A 19430-nucleotide genomic window follows, 5' to 3' on the forward strand; every position below is an offset into this window, starting at 1 on the left:
TCCCTCCCTCTCTCTCTCTCTCTCTCTCTCTCTCTCTCTCTCTCTCTCTCTCTCTCTCTCCTTTTGCTTTTCGTTCATTGAGATAACATAGATTGTTCCAAGATATTTCTGAGCACGCTTGAATGGACTCACTGTGTTATTATTTTCTTCAAGGAGAAATTTAGCTTTCCAGTAGATATTGAACACACATTTATCTAACTTTCATACCCTGAACACACATTTATCTAACTGCTGCTATCTCAGAGGTAGGTAAATAGCTACCTAGAACGTATTATTAACCTAATAGCTGTCAAACTGTTTTGATTTTGACTTGGCGGGGAGGAGCTCTACCGAGCTCCTTAACATCGAAGTATGTAGGTACATACCTACCTAGGCATGTACAATTGTACACAAGGCTAGTCATCCATCTGACGAAGGCGAGATACAAGATGGGCATGTTACGACACAGACCATACGAGTCCAAGGGGTCTAATATAGCAGTTATGCTACGAAATGAAAACGAGGATGAAAAACTACATCCCCTCCTAAAGAAAGAAGAAGAAAAAACAAAGAGGGGATTTAGTGTTAAAAATCATAAGGCAAAAAAGAGCAATGTCATAAAGGTAGTCATTTGCTACAGGTGGTAAGGTCACACCTGTATTTGTGTATTTTGTGACCTGTATTTGTGTATGTTGTGACCTCAAATTGTTTTATTTGTGTATGTTGTGACCTCAAATTATACTGTCATGTTGGAGTAATCAGCTTTGTTTTCCAGACAGTGTAATGTTTGTGGTCAGAACGCGAGGTAATACCTGCTGTACCCTAGTGCGATGTACCACGGTGTATTATACCATGTGTGATTTACCTTGATGTACATTGTACATGTATGTATGTACTACTGTTTTGTACCGTTTGATAAGCTGATAAGTCCTTGTCTAAACTAATTAGCTCTTTTCCTCTCCCTTTGTCCCTTCTTTCTCTTCCTCCTTCCTTGACTCTCCCTCCCCTCTCTCTCTCTCTCTCTCTCTCTCTCTATCTCTTTCCTTCCTTGATTCTTTCCCTCTCTCTCCCTCAACCTCTCTTTCGCTCTGCTCTTTCCTCTTTGCCTCTATCTCTCTCCTTCCGTGTCTTTCCCTTCCTCCTTGCCTCGTTATCTCCCTCTCCCTTGCTCTCTCTTTGTTCCTTCTCTCCCTCTTCCTCTCTGGTGTGAGAGAGAGAAAGGGATGGCATGTTTATGAGTATTGAGTACACCACTCGAAAATTGTATAATTTCCATTGGGTAGAAATAGAAACCCTTCTCTATTCAATTCTCAATTTCTCTATTCCGTTTTTTCCCTCCCTCTCTTTCTCTCTCTCCCTCTCCCTCCCTTTCTTTCTCTGTTTCCCTCTCTCCCTCAATTTCCTTCCCTCTGTTGGACTCCTTCTCTCTATTTCTCTCCCTCTCTCCTCCCTTTCCTTCTCTCTATTTCTCTCCCTCCCTTTCTTTCTCTTTCTCCTCTCTTTCTCTCCCTGTATATTTCCCTCTATCTCTTCTCTCTCTCCCTCCCTTTCTTTCTCCTCGCAAGAAAGAAGTTCGGCTGACTCTAAAGACCAGACAGACAAGCTCAAATTTAGTCTTTTGGTCGACTCAGGCCCCCAGAACGGACGCATAGGTTCATTAAGCACCCCATCGTCTCGGAGCACTTTTTATCAAAGGCTTCAGGAGTAATTATTCGTACTTATATACCTCGCAAGAAAGAAGTTCGGCTGACTCTAAAGACCAGACAGACAGACAGACAAGCTCAAATTTAGTATTTTGGTCGACTCAGGCCCACAGAACGGACGCATAGGTTCATTAAGCACCCCATCGTCTCGGAGCACTTTTTATCAAAGGCTTCAGGAGTAATTATTCGTACTTATATCAAGGAATTGAGGAATAAACCTGAAACATAAAACACAAGTCCAATTTTGATTGACTTTTGGTCTTAATTGTGAATGATCCCCCTCCTCAGTTACAATGCTTCCTCAGGACTGTTTTACTCGGAAGTAAAAATTTAACTGCTCCCACCCTATGGTTGTTTTAAACCATCAGAGGAATCATTACTAGAATCGTGTAATATCATAGGTACTTCTTTCCTATTCATCTTCTTTCAAACTGGAAAAAAGTCCAAAACTCTACTTTAGTAATAAAGAAAGGAATACAGCTTTGTAGGTAGGCAAACCTCAGGGTGATGCAAATTTCTTCTCCTTATGTTACTAACTATAAGGGCCTGTACAAGTTAAAAATCCGCTGTGAAAATTTTAAGCGCGAGATTTTGAACAAAAGCCCCCGCCACAATCCTAGACAATAGGTCTTTTCATACCCTCTTTCGGGCCTAACCCAAACAAAAGGCCCTCGAACAATTTTTTAATCACATTATAAAATTGTGTTGAGTACGTACCTAGAGGGGTATTTTGTCTTTCTATTTAGAAAATTTCTAGCAAGGTTTTTTTCTACTCAGGTAAGACAAGACTTTTACTAGCATTTTTTTTTATTATTATTATTATTATTATTTTTTTTACATATTTTTTTTATCTAAAAGTACCACCTAACATTGAAATCCTTCATCAAATGGATAATTTCCTAATCTGTGGATAAGTCTTATAATCAGAACAGAGTTTAGCAATGCAACGGTCAGTATACTTATCATTGGGTATTTATGGTAAAATGGAAAAGCGAGGAACAACGGTAAAAGAAGAGAGAGAGAGATAAAGAAAAAAGAGGGGAGGGAGGAGAGATAGAGAAATATAAAAGGAGACAAAAAGGGTAGTCTGGTTGAGAGAGAACAGGGAAATGGGAGAAAAAGAACTCAGGCGCTTACAGGAAAATGAAAATTTCTCTCTGATGTTTCTTTTTTCTCTCTTTCATTTTTGTTAAAGCTAAAAAAAAAGAAAGTGATGTAAACTAAAGATGAACCTAAAACCGCATGGTACTAATAAATATCTCTTCATAATATGACATTAAGAACATTCTTGTTACTATTACTAACACTAACTGACACTAACACTAACTGACTAGTCCGTCCTCAATATCGAACAAATTTTCCCTTACTAACACTAACTGACTAGTCCGTCCTCACTTGACCAATACTATTACTAACACTAACTGACTAGTCCGTCCTCAATATCGAACAAATTTTCCCTTACTAACACTAACTGACTAGTCCGTCCTCAATATCGAACAAATTTTCCCTTACTAACACTAACTGACTAGTCCGTCCTCAATATCGAACAAATTTTCCCTTACTAACACTAACTGACTAGTCCGTCCTCAATATCGAACAAATTTTCCCTATTTCTGCATTTGCACATGCTTGCCGCCAACTTGACCAATGATAACCGGCCTCTCAGCCAAGCTATTAGTTTTGAATGAAAATGTTACTGCTTCAGTTTTATTGGCCAGTCTGGTTAGCTTGGTTGGTAGCGCGTCTGCCTTGTAAGTGCTAGGCTGCGGGTTCGACACCCGCCCGCGATGGATTTTATCCTGAATGGATAATGTTCGATCTCAGAATGGCTGGCTTTCTCCTATCCTGTCGTTCTTTGATTTCGGGACGATAAGACCTTACAGGTACAGTTCAGTCTTCCATACCTTTTTCAAGAGGTCAAGAGGTGTTACTGCCTCAGTTCTCATGAGATGTTATTAGCCTCCAATGTCTACGTGTATACACCTCTGTTCCAAATGAACCCCACATCACTGGTTTTGTCCTCCCACGTTGTGATTTCGGGACGATAAGACCTTACAGGTACAGTTCAGTCTTCCATACCTTTTTCAAGAGGTCAAGAGGTGTTACTGCCTCAGTTCTCATGAGATGTTATTAGCCTACAATGTCTACGTGTATACACCTCTGTTCCAAATGAACCCCACATCACTGGTTTTGTCCTCCCACGTTGCTTCGACTTTTATTTAATTTCCATTAGACTGAATCTTTTAGTTCTTCTTCTCTTTGCGTTTCCGTATAATATTTTGTACACTGCACAAATACCTACACAGTACACACCTCCATGCTCTATGATATAAAATATTTCACGTATTACATCAAGCTTTCTCTTTCTCCTCCTCGTTCCCTCCTCCTTCCCTTGTTTCTCTCTCCCTCATTTTCCCCTCTTCTCTCCCTTTCTTTTCTCTACGTTTCCTGCATCTATCTCTCATTCAGTATTCCCTTTCCCTTCCTACCTACGCATTTCTTTCCACATAAAAACTACCTACATTGTAAATTTTATACCTTTTTCCTCTCTCTTTCTCTCCCTGTATATTTCCCTCTATCTCTTCTCTCTCTCCCTCCCTTTCTTTCTCTGTTTCCCTCTCTCCCTCTTTCTCCTCTCTTTCTCTCCCTGTATATTTCCCTCTATCTCTTCTCTCTCTCCCTCCCTTTCTTTCTATGTTCATTTACCTCCTTATCATATTGTGTCCAATCTCAAATATGAAGTGCTAAATAAGTACTGGCTATTTTTTTCATGTACCAAAAATATGTCGCACCATTCTGGAAGAGACATACTACCTACTTTGTTTTCAGGTTAAACCAAGAGAATTGGAAATAAATCCGTTGACCTTTTTAATCGGATTGTTTTCCCCCCTCATGTACCAAAAATATGTCGCACCATTCTGAAAGAGACATACTACCTACTTTGTTTTCAGGTTAAACCAAGAGAATTGGAAATAAATCCGTTGACCTTTTTAATCGGATTGTTTTCCCCCCCGAGGAATCGAACCTCGGACTTTTTCCCTGTTTTTCACCAGGGAATCGAACCTGGGACTTTTTTTTCCTGAAAACTACCTTTTTACCCTGCATGAAAATGAACTAAGAATGCATTAAATATTAAAATATACACATGGAATTTTATTGGTTTTAATCGGATTGTTTTTCCCCCCGAGGAATCGAACCTCGGACTTTTTCCCTGTTTTTCACCAGGGAATCGAACCTGGGACTTTTTTTCCTGAAAACTACCTTTTTACCCTGCATGAAAATGAACTAAGAATGCATTAAATATTAAAATATACACATGGAATTTTATTGATTTCTCTCTCCCTCATTTTCCCCTCTTCTCTCCCTTTCTTTTCTCTACGTTTCCTGCATCTATCTCTCATTGTCTCATTCAGTATTCCCTTTCCCTTCCTACCTACGCATTTCTTTCCACATAAAAACTACCTACATTGTAAATTTTATACCTTTTTCCTCACAAGTGTAAATTATCATAAATATTATGTAGATTTAGTAGATTTTTTCGACTTCTGTATTTCTGGAGATGGTTTGAGTGTCAGCAATTTTGGGAGGACAAATTTTGTTTCACTCACGACTTTTTAGCTAAATTCTTAGGTATATATATATTTTTAATGGAACAGTGTATCATGTCTATCTAGTATCTAATGATAGGAGAGGACAAGAGAGAGAGAATAGGAGAGAAAAGGAAAATGGATTTTTATATAAACAATATAATTTATCTTTCTTCTGACAATTTTCATCCGCTTTTTTTCTTCACTCTATTTCTTTACTTCTTCTCATCCTATGCGATTGTTTGCCATTTTTTCTCCGTGGAAATTGAAAGCAACCTTTTCAGAGCCACAGTCACAGATAAATATTTGGACCACTTGAAAGAGATAGAGGAGAAAATGAGAAACTATCTGACGTATAAAATGTAAAAGGTACCTACTTTAATTTTTGAGCACTCAAGTTATGAATAACACATCACAAGAGAGAGAGAGCTCGAGAGAGGGATAGAAAGAGGCAAGAAGGAAGGAGCAGAGAGAGAGTAGCTGCACCTCCTTTATACAGCTAGAATGAGACAGATGAGACTGAAAATCGAGAATTCTCTTTACTTCCGTAGAGAAAGAAATAAAAAGAAAGGGAGACAAATAGGTACGTATATCGCATGAATTATAATAGGTACGTGTACACCTCTTATTATTTTTGCGATATGGGGTAAAAATGAGAAGCAAGGAAATATCTTAAGAGAAGAACCAAAGAGGAATGAAAGATAAGACGACAGGCGGAAGGCAAAGAAAGAGAAAATATGCAAAATTAGTTTTGTCTTTTGTCGCATGTGTTTAGAATGGAGAAGAAAAATTCAGCATGAATAGAAGAGAATAATTGAGATGCATAAAAATTTTTGCGATATGGGGTAAAAATGAGAAGCAAGGAAATATCTTAAGGGAAGAACCAAAGAGGAATGAAAGATAAGACGACAGGCGGAAGGCAAAGAAAGAGAAAATATTCAAAATTAGTTTTGTCTTTTGTCGCATGTGTTTAGAATGGAGAAGAAAAATTCAGCATGAATAGAAGAGAATAATTGAGATGCACAAAAAGAAAACAAGAGAGAATGAGACTAGAAAGAGGAGGTAATGAGAACAGGAGGAATGTGGTTATACAGGGTGACCCAGCGTTACCTGACGATTTTGATTTGCCCACAACTTTGTTATAACTTGTCGTAGCTTGTTGAAATGAACATCACTGAGTTCAGAACAAAATAAGCTTTTGGGAGGTAATGAGAACAGGAGGAATCAGGTTATACAGGGTGACCCAGCGTTACCAGACGATTTTGATTTGCCCACAACTTTGTTATAACTTGTCGTAGCTTGTTGAAATGAACATCACTGAGTTCAGAACAAAATAAGCTTTTGTTACAATCAATGTAGGCGCGGACCCCGCAACATCAAGCTTTCGCTGTGGTGGTATTTCGTAAAAGTAGTGAATTCTTGAGTAATGCCTAGTGGAAGTTTCGCACCCATTTTGCTTTTCCTCCCTCCACAACCGATCAGCTCGTGTGACATTTTTTTTTATGGATATACGTTAAAAACAAGGTCTATATTTATAAGACAAGGATTCTGGATAAGTTGACTGGTGCTTTTCACCGAGAAAAGTTTCGCACCCATTTTGCTTTTCCTCCCTCCACAACCGATCTTAGCTCGTGCGACATTTTTTTTATGGATATACGTTAAAAACAAGGTCTATATTTATAAGACAAGGATTCTGGATAAGTTGACTGGTGCTTTTCATCGAGAAAATCGTGCTATAGTCCAGGAAGTGCTAGAGACAGTATGTTCAATTTTGAACCAGATTGAGTGTTTTCAAAATGAGGGCGATTTTTCGGCTAGCGTCGTCTTCCACACCTGATCACCATCACAAACAAAATGCCCAAAAAAGTAAACCTCATTTTGTTATCTTTCAATTAAAATAAATATCACTCTTTTATCTTGAAAATTGAACGTGTAGCATCATTTTAAAAACCGTCAGGTAACGCTGGGTCACCCTGTACAATAAAATATAAGAGTATGTATGCAATGTGCCATGTACGTTTCCTTGTACTGTTGTATACTTGTCCCTTTTATATTAATAAACATAATTAATTTCCTTCTTTCCTTGCTGTTCTGTGTTTCTGTCTCTTGTTATTGTAGTGTTGCAGATTTTTTTGTATGACTGACTGGTAGGGTCGCCCTATTTACCAGACGAGCGCCTTGACCTCTACACCACCGAGTGTGTGTGCTCATCAGGAAGTTTTTGTAGTGTTGCAGAATTTTTTGTATGACTGACTGGTAGGGTCGCCCTATTTACCAGACGAGCGCCTTGACCTCTACACCACCGAGTGTGTGTGCTCATCAGGACCTTGTCCCTTTTATATTAATAAACATAATTAATTTCCTTCTTTCCTTGCTGTTCTTTGTTTTTGTCTCTTGTTATTGTAGTGAGCTTTTGTAGTGTTGCAGAATTTTTTGTATGACTGACTGGTAGGGTGGCCATATTTACCAGACGAGCGCCTTGACCTCTACACCACCGAGTGTGTGTGCTCATCAGGAATTAGGTAGACTTGACATTAGGACCTTTTCAGCCGCACCTATCAGGTCTACCTAATGGTGTTTGTGTTCATCAGGTGTCAGGCATACCTGATCAGGTCTACCTGATAGTGAATGGCTGGTCTTACAAGGTAGACGCGCTACCCACCAAGCCGACTTTTACTACTTTTAATGGTGGCTAATGGTTAATCCTTTTGTTTTATTTCTGTTTTCAGGAACGGTCACATGTTGACGCACCGGAACAAGAAGCCGTACGAGTGCAAGGCGGAAGGTTGTGGCATTACCTGATAGTGAATGGCTGGTCTTACAAAGTAGACGCACTACCCACCAAGCCGACTTTTGCTACTTTTAATGGTGGCTAATGGTTAATCCTTTTTGTTTTATTTCTGTTTTCAGGAACGGTCACATGTTGACGCACCGGAACAAGAAGCCGTACGAGTGCAAGGCGGAAGGTTGTGGCAAATCCTACTGTGATGCGCGCTCCCTAAGGCGACATACGGAAAACCATCACTCCAGCCTTTCTTCCTCCTCTCCCACTTCTTCCTCATCTTCCTCGTCCAGTCTGTGTTCTTCCTCTGCCTCCAGCACCACGTCCTTAGCCAGTAATGCTACTGGTGAGTGTCTTGTTTATGTCCCTTCCACCCCTGGTTACTTAGGAGTTCAAGGAAGTATCACTCGTTACAGCTGTTGCTCTAAAATCTCGAAATGGACTTTAGATATAGTAACTGAGCTCTTGTGGAAATATAATGACCTGGGAACAGTCAGCGTTCTCCTTTGTTTATCATTCTGAACCAAGGCAACTTAGATATAGTAAATGAGCTCTTGTTGAAATATAATGACCTGGGAACAGTCAGCGTTCTCCTTTGTTTATCATTCTGAACCAAGGCAACTTGGATGAGTCCCCCCCAAAACTATCGCTCGTTCGGATACCAAACACGCATGTCGGTGCTTAACTTCAGTGACTCGTCAGAAACTGGTGCATTCATCATGCTATAGCCTCTGACTAATTGAATATATACCTAGATTACCTAGTCTCTAACTAATTGAATCATTTCATTCACCACTTGTCTGTCTGTCTTTTTCGTTTCAGTCACATCAACAGCCCCCTCCTCAGGCGAGGGGGGTTCTCCCTCCCCCAACTCTTCCTGTATCCAATACGCCCCGCCTCCAAGTCCCCCCAAAACTATCGCTCGTTCGGATACCAAACACGCATGTCGGTGCTTAACTTCAGTGACTCGTCAGAAACTGGTACATTCATCATGTTATAGCCTCTGACTAATTGAATATATACCTAGATTACCTAGTCTCTAACTAATTGAATTATTTCATTCACCACTTGTCTGTCTGTCTTTCTCGTTTCAGTCACATCAACAGCCCCCTCCTCAGGCGAGGGGGGTTCTCCCTCCCCCAACTCTTCCTGTATCCAATACGCCCCGCCTCCCACTCCTCCCCTCTCTTCCCCTTCCCCCTCCCGCTCTACCGTCGCTACTTCAAGTACCTCTTCAACCTCGACTTCAATCTCTTCGTCCAGTAATAGCTCCTCGCTATTGGCCATCAAATGTTCACTAGCTCCGCCCACAACAGTGACGTCATCAGCATCACCGGCGCAGTCTAGCGGACACTTGGCGAGTTTGTTGGAAACTTCAAGGTCATCGAGTAGTGCGAGCACGCCAAGTAGTTCCACGAGCTCGTGTTCCAGCTCCATATCCAGCACCAAGGTAAGATGAACCTTGGAGTGGCGAGATGAAAGAAAAGATGGCATTTTATTGTAACAATTCTGTCTGAGTAGTGTCCTTTTGGCAACCCAAACTTTGGGCAGTTCATCAATAAAATTTTATTAATTGTTTCTCTCTCAATGATTCAAAGGTAACTAGTTATTATTGGGTAACAAGTTATTAATAGGTAACCGGACATGGAAAGTAAAGTAAGTAAGGGAACTAGGTACTCAATACAATGACTATGCGACAAATTTAGATTCTAAAAAATACCCAAAAGACTAAATTATATCCATATTGTCTACCTAATTTGAAATTGACGTGATTGCGAGCTGCCAGCGATAAAAAATTCTGTGGCGTTTCAAAATAGGTACGTTTTTCACTTTTTCAAACAAACCTGTCAAATCCATTTTCAAATTGTTCGTGCTACAAAATGAACGAGGTTTCTAGTTCCCAGAAATAATCAACGTTTTAGCCAAGTTTCCATTGCTTTTAATTAACCACGGTGAAAATTTACCTCAACAGCGTTCCTAGATTTCGTGGAATATAACATGCTAATATTCAGGAATAACATGCTATTATACAGGAATTTTATGTTCACAATAAACAATGAACAATACAGGATAAAGTGAACTAGGGGAGAGAAGAAGGAAGGAAAATGCAAAATATGTATTTATACGTTTTAAAAATGTAAAAAGGGAGAGAAAAAAATGTTAACACTATTTATTTCCATCCAATGTTAATCAGGGGCGTATATTACATCGTTGTCAAAAGCGATGCTTAGCTTGAGTGATCTATTGGGAAGTGGTACATTCAATGTACTACCTCCGCTAGCCAGTTAAGGAATGGAGTGATGTAAACTAAAGATGAACCTAAAACCGCATGGTACTAATACCGTAATGTCCTTCCATTCGGGAAAAATTCAGCAAAAAATATTATATTTGTTCAATTGAAAATCCTTTTTCATGCTACAGTATTTCTGATTTTAAGCTAGTAGCTATGTGCTGGAGTTTTTTTCGCCTCGGCTATATTGGAACGTGTGCAGAAAAGTGACACAGTTCAGAAATGAGAGTTAACGTGGTAGAATAGATGGTAGGTTCTGAACAGGACATTTTCGTAATATAAAAGGGCTTGTAGATGACTGGATGCTAAAATGAAAGTAAATAAACTTATAAAGGGTGTAATGATAAAGTTGAGCTCGCACAGAACAATGTCACAGTAATAGAGTAATATGGCAGCAGTAAAAGTCGCTCCAACATTTCTATTTCTTCCGTAATCTGCCAGGATTGTTAGACGAGAGACTCATTTATTCCAACGTCTTGTTAGCCAACAAAATCCTGAAATACCTTCGTTTTGAATCTCTTTCTAATGAGGGTTTTATTGAGAAGACATGTCGAGCTTAGAGGAAGAAAAGGAAGCTTTCTATCAGTGTCAGTGTTCCGAGAAACATCTGAAAGCGTAGAGCTCCTACATAAATATACTTTTCCAATGGAGAAAAATGCATTCCCTGGTTTGACACATGTTTGTACTGTTATTTATAATGCAAATACCTCACAGGTCACAGGCGCTCTGTGCCATGTGTGTGTATTGATGTCTCCTGAAATATTTCAATGTATGGAGGAATGTTATTTCTAGTATGAAAGTGTCTTTACCGGAGGAAAATACATAATTTTGTTTTATTGACTTGTAGGTACATACTACTTACTACATGGGTATGTTGGACGTAGGTGTACATTATTTATCAATAATTATACAAACAAAAAATATGTAATTAGGTACAAAGGTATGTACGGTTACCTATATATATTTGCCCATTTCGGTGCACATATGATATAGATAGATATCTACATGATTTTATAACATTTACTCAATAGTCGAAACCATTTCCAAAGTTCATACTTTACATTCATAATAGTTAATTTGTTAGAGAGCGAGATAAATTATTTTCAAAACTGGGGCATAGATACATACAGAGAAAAAGGTGAACTGTATGTCCTGGAAGTTCTGAAAATTCGGAAAATGTTCGTTATGCCCTGTGAAGGCTAATTGGGGACCCAGAGACTGATTGAGACGTTTTGTCTGCCCTATATCTGACTAGGAATTTTATTGAATAAAATACAAAAGCAAAATGTACAAATTTTACACGGTGCCGCCGCATCAGGACCAAACCATCAGCACTGAACCCATAGGGGAGGTGCCATCATCTTAACCGATCTTAACGCGGTAATATCTACCGCAACCGCCACAGGCGCAGCAACTGCCACACGAGCCACAGCCACCACAGCATCCTCCAGCACAGCACGAGCCACAACCACAGTCTGGACCACAGCCTGCCTGGGTCAGAGGAACATAGCAATCCACCATGTTAGCTTTCACCAGCTGAGCTAGGACTGACTTGAGCATGTTGATATTAGGACACATGGTCTGAGCTTTCAGTTGATTCAGCAGGGTTCCCTCGGCGATGAATTGATTGTTGGGTCCACACAGTTGGCGAATGCAGTTGTAAGCGGACATCTGAAGGTTGGGGTTAGCCATCATGGATGCCATTTTTGAAGTTGAAGAAAAACTTTCGATAAAATTTGAAAAAATTAAAAATTTACTTTAGTTTCAGAAAATTTTCCGGAGATAAAATTCTAGTTGATCGATTAAAATTTGTGAACTGACGAATGATAGTTTCAAGTCAAATTAGTTGGCCACGAAGAATATTGGGAATTAATGTTGGCCAGTTTTTTCGGTGTTGGGGTACTTTATGCAAGCTGAGATGAATTTTGTCGCAGTGAAATCGGCTTGGAGACTTGTTCTCGATAGAAGCTGATGGCAGCTACCATCTACCTGTTCTTTCGGCAGTATGAACCACAGCGCTGCTCACTGCACTAAATCGTTTACATCACATTAAACAAGGTCATGTTATGAATATCATAATAAATTTAATGTATTACATACTCGTATGTAGATATAATCCGTGGCCCTATGTCCATGTGACGAAAAGCAGATGGTATATTTTTCTTATAAATAACTGCAAAAAAACGAGAACACAAAAAAATTCAACAAAAAACTATTCAGCGTAAAGACAAAGGCTGCAGTGTCACAACTGCATCATTGTAGATGCTGATGTGATGCTGACGATGTAAATAAACTTAGCGTACAGGGTGCATGCAAGTTCATTCATTCAGCAATTATTGCTGACTTTTGTTTGTTTTATGAACTGTGTGTCATTAATACTTACGAGTACGCTATACGTACGTGACGACGTAAATAAACTTAGCGTACAGGGTGCATGCAAGTCCATTCATTCAGCAATTATTGCTGACTTTTGTTTGTTTTATGAACTGTGTGTCATTAATACTTACGAGTACGCTATACGTACGATGGTACGTAATGATGTACCTATACATACTTAAACAAAGTTATGGAAGATATGACTAAATTTGAACTGCTACTAGAAAAGCGATGTGTACCTACTTTCATTCTTAAGATGTGTCCACAATTTGAAAGCTTCGTCAGACTAGTAAAATGTGATGTGAAAAAAAATGAGATCCTTTGAAAACACAAATTGGGCCAAATTTTCAGAAAAGGGGGGAATGTTTTTCTCACAACTGAAAATAGGTTTTATTGTGTCTCTTCTTGATCATCTGACGAGGGACATACGGGATGGGGATGCTTCGTCACAGACTACACGAGAACACGAGTCGTCCGCTAGTTCTCGAGATTGGAGCTCGCTTTCCTAGTAGGCTCGATATATTCTGGACTAATCTGTGAGAGAAATGTCAATTACGGTTGTTCAAAATTTCCAACCCACCTATCCTTAGGAATATTGTTTGTTCCCGGATAGATGAGCAGTGTGTATGAATATGAATGTGAAAATAAAGACCATAATAATAATAATAATCTATCGTTTGTTCTGATTGCAGGTGTGCGGCAAAGTGTTTGGCAATGCATCTGCTCTGGCTAAACACAAACTGACGCACAGTACTTGTCCGCTGGTTCTCGAGATTGGAGCTCGATTTCCTAGTAGGCTCGATATTTTCTGGACTAATCTGTGAGAGAAATGTCAATTACGGTTGTTCAAAATTTCCAACCCACCTATCCTTGGGAATATTGTTTGTTCCCGTATAGATGAGCAGTGTGTGCAGTGTGTATGAATATGAATTTGAAAATAAAGACCATAATAATAATAAAAATCTATCGTTTGTTCTGATTACAGGTGTGCGGCAAAGTGTTTGGTAATGCATCTGCTCTGGCTAAACACAAACTGACGCACAGTGATGAGAGGAAGTACGTGTGTACGATGTGTGGGAAGGCGTTCAAACGGCAAGACCACTTGTAAGTATACGGGTTAAAGGTTAAAGATAAGACCACTTGGGAGTGCATATAAGGGTTAAACTTGAGATTATTTGGGAAGTTGGGAGTACAAGGCTGAAAGGGTTAAATTTATTGATTTTGAAAGTATACCTATGGATTAAAGATGGGACTATTAATGAAGTGTGAGAGTTAAACATGAGATCACTTGGGAGTACAGGGCTGAAAGGGTTAAATTTAATGATTTTGAAAGTTTTTTTTTTTAGTGTGTTCCGGGTTATTTCATTCAATTTTATAGTTGTTCCCTATTCGGTGTAAACTGCAGACGAATTTTCCCTTTTGGCTTTTACCCTATTCAACCAACTCCACTTTCCGACACGGCTTCCTCTTTGTCAAAGGGGAAGCATCACAGGGCCGTATTAAGTACGCCCTCCCCCCTAGGAAAATCCTGGATGCGGCCCTGAAGCATCGTTTCTGCTATATTAATTAATATTTTATTTGTGTGTTTCCGAAACGGTGAAAATGGAAAAAATGGTGCAACAATTTCGTTGTTTTTTTCGGATGGGAGAATAATTAGTTGCAGTTCGAAATCTGTTAATTGGTTTTATATTTTTTATGAGTAATTGCTCCCACAAAGCTCCTTCCCTTCTCCCCCGAAATATTGGCTTTGACCCCCCCTCCCTTGAATTAGAGGAAGGAGGGTGATCTCTCTCTCCCTCCCTCTCTCTCTCTCTCTCTCCCTCCCTCCCTTCCTCTCTCTCTCTCTCTCTCCTCTCTCTCTCTTATGAATTATTTGGAAATTGGTACCTTTTAATTAGCGAGGTACCTATACATACTTTATTACCTTCCAATCTACTAATACGTGTACTTTGGGCCCAAAATGTTGAAACAAATCAGGTAATGGAGATGGAGGTAGAGAATGCCATAGGCAACATAGGCATTTACTTAACTTCAGTGACTCGTCGGAAACTGGTGCATTCATCATGCTATAGCCTCTGACTAATTGAATATATACCCAGATTACCTAGTCTCTAACTAATTGAATCATTTCATTCACCACTTGTCTGTCTGTCTTTCTCGTTTCAGTCACATCAACAGCCCCCTCCTCAGGCGAGGGGGGTTCTCCCTCCCCCACCATAACTTGTTATCACTTGTTGTACCTATCTATACATATTCGTATATTTCTGTAAATAAAATTTGATTAAATTGTTCAATAATATTCCATAACTTGTTATCACTTGTTGTACCTATCTATACATATTCGTATATTTCTGTAAATAAAATTTGATTAAATTGTTCAATAATGGAGGTCAATGACTCGTTATTTCATTTCATGATGAAATGTAAAAATTCATACAATATAGAAAACAAAGAACCTACACTTATTTCACAGACATGCGAGTGCTTTCTCATTTCGTCCAGATGAATGCATGCATTGATTTCCGCCCGTAATGTCCTTCCATTCGGGAAAAATTCAGCAAAAAATATTATATTTGTTCAATTGAAAATCCTTTTTCATGCTACAGTATTTCTGATTTTAAGCTAGTAGCTATGTGAAGATTGGAAGGTATAATAAAGTATGTATAGGTACATCGCTAATTAAAAGGTACCAATTTTCAAGTTACCAAGTATACCTATATCCCTACCCTAAAGAGAACACATTACCTACTATAGTCATCAAGAAGAACGGGTAAGATACCGGATGAGCGAAGGAGTTTGGTAAGGAATTCGAAAAAGCATTGCGTCAAAGAGGCAGAATTTCACAATATTCAGAAGAAAAAGTAACGGACACGAAGGCGAAGAAAAATGGGGATAAAAATAATGTAAACACACAAAAGTAAACGTAAAAGACATAATAAGATGAATTATCGCTAGTCTTAACCCATCAATGTAACCGATAAATGTAATTTTCAATTTCTCATTTTAATTTCAATTTTTTTCCTTATTAGACCGAAGGAGAAAAGGGACTTGTAGGTTAAATTCTGGCAGTATAAACAAGGATTCAAGGAATAACCTATTTTCAACTCAATTCAGTATCATATTTGTATCTAACAACAGCAGCGTAGGCGTACCATCTTGGGACTATTCCCACGGAAAGGGTTAAAAAGGAAAGTCGGTTACAGATTTATACGCGGCGTACCATCTTGGGACTATTCCCACGGAAAGGGTTAAAAAGGAAAGTCGGTTACAGATTTATACGCGATCTTGGGAAATAAATCTTCACGTTATTCGCGAAGATTTCAGGACAAGTAAATATCTCCGCGCTGGTGGTGTGGGTGTGCGAGGGTGGATCAGACAAAGGATCTTCTCAAAGGTAAGAAATCAATGTAGGACGGATTTTGAGAAAACTGGTTCTACGAGACATGGATCAACTGCTTGAAAAAACTTTTTTTTTTCACATTTTTTATAAGATTGTTCTTTAACGGTTTTAAATATTGTTAAAGTTTCATACAATTACAGTGGAACAGTCATTGCAGTCCATTTCGAGATTTTCGAGCAACAGCTGTAACGAGTGATACTTCCTTGAACTCCTAAGTAACCAGGGGTGGAAGGAGTAGTATAATGGCATAAACAAGACACTCACCAGTAGCATTACTGGCTAAGGACGTGGTGCTGGAGGCAGAGGAAGAACACAGACTGGACGAAGAAGATGATTTCACATTTTTTATAAGATTGTTCTTTAACGGTTTTAAATATTGTTAAAGTTTCATACAATTACAGTGGAACAGTCATTGGTTTTTTTGACCGAAGAAAAAACCATTGTGAAAAGTGAGCGATTCGCAAACTTCTTTGTACATATCATTGTCGTTATTCATCGCCCCATTTAAGTTTTGTACTTAACAAAAGTTGAATTACATTTTTTTAAAGCATGTTCTTCATCAGTTCCCGATGCCTGAAACGGATTGTGTATCCAAACGAAATATGTATTTACGAGGATCAGCTGTTCATGTTCATCGTTGAAAATTGAACGAAGGACCTTCTATATGAAGAGGAAATCTTGGACAAATGGTGCTACCAGACAATAATTCTCTTAAATGCCACTGAATGGGTTAATGAAAAGGTTTCTGAAACCAATATGGAACATTATTACAAGAGTTCATGTGCAACAGAACAAGTTAAGTTATAGTGTGTCAAACAAGTATTTACGATTTTCCGTATGAGAGGGATGGGGAAATGTAAGAAAAAAGAAAAACTCCATTAAAACTTGAAAACAGAAAAAACAGATGGAATGGAACATAGTGAACGTATTTACGAGGATCAACTGGTCATGTTCATCGTTGAAAATTGAACGAAGGACCTTCTCTATGAAGAGGAAATCTTGGACAAATGGTGCTACCAGACAATAATTCTCTTAAATGCCACAGAATGGGTTAATGAAAAGGTTTCTGAAACTAATATGGAACATTATTACAAGAGTTCATGTGCAACAGGACAAGTTAAGTTATAGTGTGTCAAACAAGTATTTACGATTTTCCATATGAGAGGGATGGGGAAATGTAAGAAAAAAGAAAAACTCCATTAAAACTTGAAAACAGAAAAAACAGATGGAATGGAACATAGTGAAACCAAAAGAAAAGAACATAAAGAAGGACCCCGAACGTCTGTAGAAAGAAACAGTGGAAGCATAATGTACAGACAAGAAAAATTACATAAATGCACAAGAACATAAAGAAGGACCCCGAACGTCTGTAGAAAGAAACAGTGGAAGCATAATGTACAGACAAGAAAAATTACATAAATGCACTCACTCCTTCTTTTATACAAATATAATTAAAACTCATTAATTTTAAAAAGAATTAGAAAGCCAGATTAGAAACGTTAATGGAGTATAAAAGAGAAAAAGACGAATGGAAGGAGAGGAAGATGGAAAGTGGAATCATTAATGTGAAATGTGCTTTCTATCTGGCATCATCCTATATTTTACATTTTTTATCTCCTCCCCCTCTCTTTCTTTCTTGTATTGTAAATTCGAGAGCTCCGTCAAAATAAAACACTACCCTGTCGAAAATGGAAGGTGCAGCCCACGGGCAACCTCTGTCCTACAAACAGGAAACAGGATATGTCTTTAGTTATCTAAACTGTCTCACAGTGTCTACATCATAATTTGAGAACATCCGAAAACTATTCAAACATGGTCTACCTAAATCAACAGGTAGATGGTAGCTGCCATCAGCTTCTATCGAGAACAAGTCTCCAAGCCGATTTCACTGCGACAAAATTCATCTCAGCTTGCATAAAGTACCCCGACGCCGGGACACCCCCTGAAATTCGGGACTGTCCCGGCCAATCCGGGACGTTTGGAAAGCCTAATTATTGAGATATTGGGAAAAATTCTACATTGCTGCAGTGAGCACCAAAGTTGTGACATAATAACACAAAGAAACTACATTCGGACGCCCCCTGAAATTCGGGACTGTCCCGGCCAATTCGGGACGTTTGGCAAGCCTAATTATTGAGATATTGGGAAAAATTCTACATTGCTGCAGTGAGCACCAAAGTTGTGACATAATAACACAAAGAAACTACATTTACAATTTCCGTAGCACAATCGGTTAGCGCAGAAGGTTCAGACTAACTTCCTGGCGACGAGCACTGATCAGAACAACGTGCAAGCATGTGATCTCGTACGAGACCTTGTTTAGACTGCTGGGGTAAAGGGACTTTTCAGTCCTATTCGGGCAGGATAAACAAGGTATATTCTATTCTATTCTATCAAACAAATACTGGTACTTCCCCAATGGTTTCGCCACTGATGTGTGTATTTCTCTCTTCCTTCCCATTTCATTTTCATCAATCAAGCAGGAGATAACTAGGGCTGTAGGGTATTGAGGTGGAGGGGGGATGAAAGAAGAGGTGGAGGGTGGAGGGGGAATAAAGGAGGAGGAAGAGAACGAGGGAGGAAAATATTTTTGTCCAGTCAACATCCGAGTTTTCTAACATTTGTATAAAAGTAAACTCTTACTCTCTCTCTCTTTCTCTCTCTCTTTCTTTTTCTCTCCCTCCCTCCCACTCTCTCTCTCTTCGTTGAATTATGCAGCTCTTTTATCGGCATTAATCTTACCCCAACGTTATCTATTTCTCTATCTTTATATTCTTTATACAAGTCGTTTCCTTCCTTCTTTGATTTCTATACAAAGATATGGCTTTATTTTTTTTGAGGAAAAACTAGGTATGGGTGACAAATTGGACTGAAATGCTCGAGGCAGAACGTCCAAATTTCATTTCAGCATGATCTTTTAGAACCTGAGATAAATTAGCTTCATACTTACATAGAGCTGACTATAATAACAAACAACTTCTTTGGGAGGGAATAATATCGAGGTCGTCCTAGAATCTAGGAAATTATGGGAAATTGGGCAGTAATGGGAGGAACCTACAAACAAAAAGGGAAAAGGAGATAAAGATAAAACAAGCTGGGCCCGTCCCTCCGGGAATTTTTTAGCCCGTAGTGTATTCGATCGTGATTAGAGAAAATCAGTACCTATGTACCTACCTAATTTGTTTAATATTCACTTTATTATTATTATTCTTGATTTGATTTTTTTATTTTACTTTCATGTAATGATTTAAAATCAAGACTAGAGCCCGTTCTCCCTTTATTCCCAATATAATGTTCAAGTCACCCATCCATT

General features: G+C 38.8%; 1 protein-coding gene across 1 annotated transcript; it reads right to left on the reverse strand.

The window, feature by feature from the left end:
• Positions 1–4985: 4985 nt before the first annotated feature.
• Positions 4986–12184, reverse strand: LOC113469200. The gene is made up of 2 exons (XM_026826719.1): positions 11601–12184; positions 4986–5005 (listed from the first exon to the last, which is right to left on the reverse strand). Exon 1 carries the CDS (start codon positions 12043–12045, stop codon positions 11704–11706), a length of 342 nt encoding a protein of 113 aa, XP_026682520.1. The 5' UTR covers positions 12046–12184; the 3' UTR covers positions 4986–5005; positions 11601–11703.
• Positions 12185–19430: the final 7246 nt, after the last annotated feature.

This window comes from Diaphorina citri, unplaced genomic scaffold (assembly GCF_000475195.1).
Source record: "Diaphorina citri unplaced genomic scaffold, Diaci psyllid genome assembly version 1.1 scaffold985, whole genome shotgun sequence".
In the NCBI taxonomy this organism is placed as follows: domain Eukaryota; kingdom Metazoa; phylum Arthropoda; class Insecta; order Hemiptera; family Psyllidae; genus Diaphorina; species Diaphorina citri.